Genomic DNA, 9,135 nt, shown 5'->3' on the forward strand with positions numbered 1-9,135 from the left:
CCCGGCCGGGCCCCGGTTTGGAAATGTGACCTAAGCATTAATGGTAGGCCAAGTGTTGTGACAAATCTTGGAAGGTTGATATAGAGAAACTGTTTTCAAATGTCGTAAAGTTCTAGTCAAGAGTCCTTTTCCTGACAATTTCGTCTTTTTTGCCACAGAACCGAAGTCCTAAGGAAACCAGCTCCTTCCTGTCCCGAATGACGTTCCTGTGGTTTACTCCGTACGTCAACTTCATACAACAATTTTAAAGAAATGATACAGACTATTCCACATATGGTGTTGAAGTGTTGTACTGCATGATAAAGAGTGGAAAGAAACTGTTGTAAAATAATTCCCTTGGCAGCGGTGGGATTCGAACCTACACAAAGCATCCCATTAATTCTCTATCATAATGCTTGTCTTGTATTATATCATAGATGATGTGAATATATTCCTCTTGTATTCCCTAACAGACTTGTAATCCTGGGTTACAAACGCGCCCTGGTGATGACAGATCTGCACACCCTGTCTGACTCCAACAAGGCTGAAAACATCGCGCCTGGGTTTGAGAAGGAGTTACTGAAGGAGATCGTCAAGTATAAGAGGTATGAACTGTTCTTAGATCAACACAATATTTCTAGAAGATGATATGAATGATATCTTTTAACAATCTAGTCTTAATATTGCTTCTTACGAATTTTGTCAAAGAAAATGTCTGACACTCTTACAAGTTTGTTGAATCATGGGTGCAACGAACGTTTTAATTTGTGGCCGTTATCATGTTTTCCTCAACATGGCTGTTTTCATTTTGTCCTTGTTACTCTTAACAGTGTGATTCGTTTGAAAATTGTCGATATTTATTTTCTCACTGTTTCTTTTACCCGTTACTTTTACGTAGGAACAATAAGAAAGAAGTGAGATTCAAGAACAAGAAAGTGACCGAGGCCAAGGACAAGTCTGAGCTGGAGAACCTAACAAAAGTAGAGACTGTGAAGGGCGGAGCAAAGCATGAATATCCTTCCGTTTACAGAGCAATGGTTCGCTACTTCCTGCCAACGTTCGCCACCAGCGCTGTCTTCAAGCTCTGTAACGACATCCTGATGTTTGTTAGCCCACAGATTCTGGGGTACGTTCATTTTGAAACCGTTTGCGTGACCGTGATACCGTTCTGTTTGGTCTGTAGATAACTCAGAAATTTTATTGTTATCTGCCGAATGATGCATTTCACAAGTCTACGTTGATGTAACACCGGCTCACTTAATTCCGCCAGGTGCCATAACACCGCCACATCAAGAAAATTTTATCATACAGGCCTTGTGATGATTGTCTTGGATATCTAGATAGTCTTAAGTGTATATACACTTTAGGATTACTGATGCTGCATTGGTACATATCTTTGAATCACTTTAGATTAATGCAGGTTTTCTCATGTGATGAGAACCCGGTGGAATTATGAGAGTCGATGTACATGTATGTAGCAGATTCTCTTGACAAACCCGTAGACGACAGCGTCAACCCACGTCTTATCTAGAGTACATCTAACAGCTTCTGTGAGACTGCAGTGGTCAGCTTATTTAAAAACATTCTAGTCTTTTTACTGGCAACAAAGCGAACTGGAAGAATCCCGAAGTCGCCTGCAAAGGTGATTATGTAGCAGTGGCAGTAATGTTATGCATTGAAAACATCGTGCACATCAAATTATCTACCTTCGTGTTATGCTTTCATTCTATCATCCGTAGGTGGCTGATCGAATTCACTAAAGACAAATCGATCCACTCCTGGAAAGGCTATTCCATAGCGGTTTTGCTACTGGTGACGACCACGCTACAGTCACTTTTTAATCACCAGTTCTTCTACCGTGTCAACGTCTGGGGCATGCGCGTCAAGACTGCCATCACCGCTGCTATATACAAAAAGGTGATATTCCCTCACAATTTTTCTTACTAACCTCTACTCGCTTGTTAGACTTAGATCCCAATGCATTGGAGAAGAAGCCTGCCGGGTAGGTCACGAACTGTTTTGGTCACTTTCGGGCGTGAGCCCGTGGGGCACCTTGCGGCTCCCGGGGTATTTCGAATTCAAGTCAAACTTAAAATGAACCTGGGACCCGGTAACAAAAAGGCGCCGTGACCTATCCGTTGGGTACACGGAGGTACACCCCGGTATCCGGCAGTCCACCGGGACAAATTTGTGGCTTCGGAGCCCGGCCGGGGCTACATCCCAATCGGGCCTAAGGGCTAGCCAGGGCAGTACACATACGGTTGGCATATTGTGGCCAATTTGTGGGCCAACGTTTGAACGAGATCTTTGAATATCTACTTCATCCCATTGGAGTGAAGAGTTGTTCTTGATGATTTGTATGTCTGTGTGTTTGTTTCTGCGATTCCTAATTAAGCGTTACAGACAGAATGCGGCATTTTCATACATACTCCAGTGCTGATGTTTTCTGTTTGTGGGTCTCGCAGGGTCGTAGGGCATTACGGGCAATCTGCTCTGTCTCTCTCATTGTCTCTCTTCAACTATGTTGTTATATAGGCTCTCTTACTTACTAATGAGGCCAGAACGTCCCTGACTGCTGGAAACATGGTGAACCTGATGACATCCGACGTCACGAAGATCCAGATGCTGTGTCAGTCGCTTCACTCGGTGTGGGCAGCGCCACTGCAGATCATCGTGGCCATGTACTTCCTGTGGCAGACCCTCGGACCGTCTACTCTGGCCGGCCTCGGCGTCATGATCATACTCATCCCTATCAACGGCGTGATCGCAGGCGGAACAAGAAAACAAGTGGTAAACAATATCCACATGAAGGCTCATCCTTGACGAAAATCGACACAGTAAAGGTTTTACACCTTATTTCTGTGCACAATTGTAAGGCGCTCACCAACAAGCTTTCCGTTAGTCCTCTGATCCTACCCAAGTTGTAATGACCCGAAGTCCAGGTCACGCAACCTGAACGGAAGTATGACGTCAGCAACGATAGTTGGTATCGACCCCCGTCTCTGCTGACCGATAGTCGATAGGCTCTGATGTATATGGCCTTTAAAACCAAGTTTAGACCAAATCAGGCCAAATCGGAATTTTGGACATTGAAAAGGATCAGGATGAATATTAATTTGAGAGGCCATCCGAATCAGAGCCCATCGACCATATGCATTCCTCAACAGAAATGGGGGCTACAGGGCACTTGTGACCTATTGATGACGTCATACCGGTTACGTGACATAGGCTTCGGATCATATAAACTTGAGAAGGGTATGGGGAATGATTTAAATGCCAGTGTGTGATTTAAAACTGTGCATAAATATGACATGTAAAACCTTTACATGTCATAAACAAGTTTTAAAGTGGTAAACAAGTTCTAAACAAGTTTTTTTGCTAGCTCAGCAAGTCTCTCTATATGGGGACTAACGTTAATGTTGACATATTCATATTAAAAGCTACAGGAAAAATAGGACCACATACCTCTGGTCGACCACTTGTGATATGTGCACAATTGATCAGAATAACAAGTACATCAATATTACATGGAAGATCAGATTTTGATAGCATAGTCCATGATAGAACTTAACGTACTGTCGACTTCACTTAACAGACAAAGCTAATGAAGAAGAAGGACTCACGCCTGAAGTTGCTGAATGAGGTACTCAATGGAATCAAAGTGCTGAAGCTGTACGCCTGGGAGCTGTCATTCAGGCAGAAGATCGAAGCTCTCCGGCGCAAAGAACTGCAGTACAACCGGAAGAAAGGATACTTCGCGAGTCTGTTCTTCCTCACGTGGAGCTGTGCACCAGTTCTGGTAAGCGCTTACTAGAAATCCTAACTGACAAATATAGTCAATAATGTGCACAACATTTGTCGTCTGACTCCCCTGGGTTTCAACAAGTCACTCTATTTTCTCAAGACCCATGTATGTGTTGATGTACATATAAATTTCTATTGTTTTGATTTATACGTTTTACATTTGCTGAGATAGGCATAAAAGTTATGTATAATTGATTTTTTAGATATGCTTGAATTAATAACTCACGAATACATTTGCATCTTATGAATATACATGTACATCTCATTTGTATGAATTCGTCCGATTCACCCTTATTACTACGATAAGGTTCTCTGTAATGACATAACAATTGATATGGGAAGAGAGTAAAATGATTAATTTTTCCTTGGTTTGATGGCAGGTCGCTATAATGACATTTACGGTGTACGTCATGGCAGACGAGAGGAACGTCTTGGATGCAGAGAAGGCATTCGTGGCTCTGTCCCTCTTCAACATCGTGCGCGCTCCGCTCAACATGCTGCCATCTCTTGTCATGAGCATCGTTCAGGTAAGGCCAAAATTGGATATCCCTGTAGCTCATCAACTAGCAGCAGCTGGCCTCACAGCTCCTGATAATAACCATTAGTAGGTAACTATTTTTTTACTGAACTTTGCGGCCTATAAAGTTTATCGATCAACATGAAAATTTTCCTGCATTTTGAGGGGCACATTTTCTAGAAGATTAAGCTACGTTTAATGGAATTTCAATTAAGTATTAACATGATTTTAGCTTAAGTTATTGAGAGCGAGTTACTGATGTCGTTTCGTGTCGTTTCACTGTGTCCAGGTGAGGGTTTCTCTCCGTCGTCTGGGAGAATTTTTCGGGGGAGACGAGCTGGACCCAGAAAACGTGCACAAGGAGACAATACCCGGTACGTTGTACATCTGCATTTTTCAGTCGCCAAGAAAGTTCTCTTTTCATTGTCGTTTGTGTGTTTGTTTACATACATAAACAGCATAGCTCGAGTGACTGTGGATAGATCTGTATAATATTTGTGAACATTATTCACAGTAGTCTTACAAAGATATTGTTGTAAATGACTTGGCAGATTAGTTCTATATTGGAAAATATCTAGACCATCAACACGAACGAAGATCATCTGTACGTTTTTTTTTCACTTCTCCAGGACGAACTATCGGTGTGGACGATGGGACCTTTAGCTGGGGAAAGGAGGAGGACCCGATTCTTAAAAAGTACGTATGTCTAGTATATGGATGGACATTTCATCAACGTTAAATAGAAGATTTATCAATTTTGATAATATTATGGTTAGCCTTGGGTCAACGCTGACGTCTTTAGCCTGATACAAAGTTACATGACTATGTCAGTGAAGCAGGGACCGAAAAAATACGTGCTAAAGTCTATGAAAGAACAATAAAACAGTTTCTGTTTATTTGTCATAATATTTTTATTTGTACCAGTATCAACCTCACCATCCCTGGGGGTGCATTGGTGGCAGTGATTGGTCAGGTCGGATCGGGCAAGTCATCCCTGCTGTCTGCACTGTTGGGGGAGATGGAGAAACAAGGGGGACGAGTTGCTGTTCTGGTAGGAATGTTACAGCTACAAACATGAAAATTTGTATCCAACGGGGCCGACACAATCGTCGTACGTCAATTTGATGTAAAATTTTCCTGTCCCTTATTTTACGAACAACGTCTTGTTTTCTTATTTTCCTCTGACAAAAGCTTTGCACAATACCACGTTACCGATATTACATGATAGAGTGTATAATCAACGTTCTGGATACAATTAGTGGCCAAAGGTGTTGTAAATGCGATTTTTTTTTCACAGGGAAGTACAGCTTACGTTCCACAGCAGGCGTGGATCCAGAACGCTACCTTGCGGGACAACATCTTGTTCGGCAGCCCGTTGAACCAAAGCCGCTACAACGAGGTGCTGGAGGCCTGTGCCCTCAGGCCAGACTTGGAGATGTTGCCAGCCGGAGACAACACAGAAATTGGTGAGAAGGTAGGAAATTGGCCCATATTTCTTTTGAAAGTCGCCTGAACGTGAAGATGTTTAACAGAGAGAACTTTATTGCACGACATTTGTACATTGTACAATGTATGGCAACAACTATTACACAAAGCAGAATAAGACTTAACATCCTAATTAACATATTATCAACAAGAAGGGCTAACACAAGTCTTTGATATAGTTTTACAATCGAGTTGGGCTAATCATGAGTTTCATAATTCTTTCTAATAGCAAAGCAGTCTTTGATATATTTGTCTATCTTTGCATCATGGGAGTTGTGGAATCTAAAGATATATACAAATCTGTCTGCAGAATTGAGTCTCTTGAAATATGTTGTACTGGATTCTAGAAATGTGAATAGCTCATTACGTAAACTAGCGCATCTAAATTAGAACATTCCATTAAAAAGTGAAATTCATCTTCAATATGCTTTGGACAGAAAGGACAGAACCATTGGTCAGGGGCTACATTGTAGTAACATGTTTCCTTTGCATTCAAATGACATTTTGGTCTGGTATCGTTGCAGGGTATCAACCTGAGCGGCGGACAGAAACAGCGGGTTAGCTTGGCCCGCGCAGTGTACAGTGGCTCCAGTGTTTACTACCTTGACGACCCCTTAAGTGCTGTGGATACTCACGTCGGAAAACATATCTTCAACAAAGTTATTGGTCCGAATGGCTTACTCAAAGGAAAGGTAAGGAGCTATAAGCCCTTTCACAGAGTTCGCTACGCATGTCGAGGACTGACAGGAATTCTGGGTAATATGTCAAAGGTGAAGCATGAATGTAAAAAGTCCGCCATTTTGCAGGAGTCATTACGTTCCGGACATTGTCACGCAATTCTTAACCGGTATGGTATAGACGAGAATGTTGGGCCTTCTGGTATCGGACCGGAGTTTCTTTTACGATTTCGGAGGTTGGCGGACAGCCTCAGGCCGAAGGGCTACAGTTCCGCTAGTAAACGTAAATCTAAACGAAACTTAATCAATATGGTGGAAAGCCATTTACTGCCTCTTTCCGACAAACCTATTGGTATCGTCTGTTGCCTCTTTATTTCGGGTAGAATATGTAATAAAATTTTAATTTTGGACCCGAAAAGTAGCATTTTTTGACACTTTTTTGATCGAAGCTGCTTGGAAAAAACGAATTTTCCCAGGAAAACGGCCTACGTGGTAGAAAAGCTAAATTCTTCAAGTTTGTGTAAAATGAAAATAAAACAATTCCATGTGATAACTTTTTTGCAATCTCCGATGACGTAATTTCTTCGAAGTCGCATGAAAAACGATGCTATTTGGGTCATCAGGCGAAAAAACCGCATCATCGTTGTAGCGGACTAAAACGAAAACGGTTTCGCTGGCCGACCAACTACTCCTCGCACAAAAATAATACAACCCACGGGCTTTTCAGGAAATAAGACAAATCTATGCTCAGCTATAACGATCACCAAGCAATAGAGAGCAAAAGTTAGGGAGACACCAGCGGTCTTCCGGCCTATTTTTACATCATTACGTCAACTCCGGTCAGATATGAACTCCGACCAGGAACCTTAACCCTAACCGCAACCCTAACCCTAAAATAGCCCTAACCCTAACCTATCTTCAAGGCGGCCAAACTTGGTATGATTCGAAAGGTCTATTGGTGGGCACTTGTAATCTGCAAACCGTTTTGAAATTGCGTGCTTGGTTGTCGAGATCTGAGCCCTAACCCTAACCGCAACCCTAACCCTAACCCTAAAATAGCCCTAACCCTAACCTATCTTCAAGGCGGCCAAACTTGGTATGATTCGAAAGGTCTATTGGTGGGCACTTGTAATCTGCAAACCGTTTTGAAATTGTGTGCTTGGTTGTCGAGATCTGAGCCCTAACCCTAACCGCAACCCTAACCCTAACCCTAAAATAGCCCTAACCCTAACCTATCTTCAAGGCGGCCAAACTTGGTATGATTCGAAAGGTCTATTGGTGGGCACTTGTAATCTGCAAACCGTTTTGAAATTGCGTGCTTGGTTATCGAGATCTGAGCCCTAACCCTAACCGCAACCCCAACCCTAACCCTAAAATAGCCCTAACCCTAACCTATCTTCAAGGCGGCCAAACTTGGTATGATTCGAAAGGTCTATTGGTGGGCACTTGTAATCTGCAAACCGATTTGAAATTGCGTGCTTGGTTGTCGAGATCTGAGCCCTAACCCTAACCGCAACCCTAACCCTAACCCTAAAATAGCCCTAACCCTAACCTATCTTCAAGGCGGCCAAACTTGGTATGATTCGAAAGGTCTATTGGTGGGCACTTGTAATCTGCAAACCGTTTTGAAATTGCGTGCTTGGTTGTCGAGATCTGAGCCCTAACCCTAACCGCAACCCTAACCCTAACCCTAAAATAGCCCTAACCCTAACCTATCTTCAAGGCGGCCAAACTTGGTATGATTCGAAAGGTCTATTGGTGGGCACTTGTAATCTGCAAACCGTTTTGAAATTGCGTGCTTGGTTGTCGAGATCTGAGCCCTAACCCTAACCGCAACCCTAACCCTAACCCTAAAATAGCCCTAACCCTAACCTATCTTCAAGGCGGCCAAACTTGGTATGATTCGAAAGGTCTATTGGTGGGCACTTGTAATCTGCAAACCGTTTTGAAATTGCGTGCTTGGTTGTCGAGATCTGAGCCCTAACCCTAACCGCAACCCTAACCCTAACCCTAAAATAGCCCTAACCCTAACCTATCTTCAAGGCGGCCAAACTTGGTATGATTCGAAAGGTCTATTGGTGGGCACTTGTAATCTGCAAACCGTTTTGAAATTGCGTGCTTGGTTGTCGAGATCTGAGCCCTAACCCTAACCGCAACCCTAACCCTAACCCTAAAATAGCCCTAACCCTAACCTATCTTCAAGGCGGCCAAACTTGGTATGATTCGAAAGGTCTATTGGTGGGCACTTGTAATCTGCAAACCGTTTTGAAATTGCGTGCTTGGTTGTCGAGATCTGAGCCCTAACCCTAACCGCAACCCTAACCCTAACCCTAAAATAGCCCTAACCCTAACCTATCTTCAAGGCGGCCAAACTTGGTATGATTCGAAAGGTCTATTGGTGGGCACTTGTAATCTGCAAACCGTTTTGAAATTGCGTGCTTGGTTGTCGAGATCTGAGCCCTAACCCTAACCGCAACCCTAACCCTAACCCTAAAATAGCCCTAACCCTAACCTATCTTCAAGGCGGCCAAACTTGGTTATGATTCGAAAGGGCTAGGCGCGGGCACTTGTAATCCGCATTCCGTTTTGAAATCGCGGGCGTGGTGGTCGAGATCTGAGCCCTAACCGTAACCGTAACCCTAACCCTAAAATAGCCCTAACCCTAACCTATCT

The 9,135-nt window shown here is 43.1% G+C and overlaps 1 protein-coding gene across 1 annotated transcript in view; it reads left to right on the forward strand.

Annotated features, from left to right (window-relative positions):
• Nucleotides 1-9,135, forward strand: part of LOC118428483 (multidrug resistance-associated protein 1-like) — a 32,438-nt gene that overhangs the window by 8,331 nt on the left and 14,972 nt on the right. The window contains exons 6-17 of the mRNA XM_035838567.1: nt 159-220; nt 453-584; nt 878-1,105; nt 1,719-1,896; nt 2,515-2,769; nt 3,575-3,778; nt 4,164-4,310; nt 4,590-4,674; nt 4,930-4,996; nt 5,225-5,351; nt 5,598-5,774; nt 6,310-6,664. Of these exons, the coding sequence (XP_035694460.1) occupies nt 159-220; nt 453-584; nt 878-1,105; nt 1,719-1,896; nt 2,515-2,769; nt 3,575-3,778; nt 4,164-4,310; nt 4,590-4,674; nt 4,930-4,996; nt 5,225-5,351; nt 5,598-5,774; nt 6,310-6,664 (2,017 nt within the window). The remainder of the gene's footprint in view (nt 1-158; nt 221-452; nt 585-877; nt 1,106-1,718; nt 1,897-2,514; nt 2,770-3,574; nt 3,779-4,163; nt 4,311-4,589; nt 4,675-4,929; nt 4,997-5,224; nt 5,352-5,597; nt 5,775-6,309; nt 6,665-9,135) is intronic.

This window comes from Branchiostoma floridae, chromosome 13 (assembly GCF_000003815.2).
Source record: "Branchiostoma floridae strain S238N-H82 chromosome 13, Bfl_VNyyK, whole genome shotgun sequence".
Classification (NCBI taxonomy): domain Eukaryota; kingdom Metazoa; phylum Chordata; class Leptocardii; order Amphioxiformes; family Branchiostomatidae; genus Branchiostoma; species Branchiostoma floridae.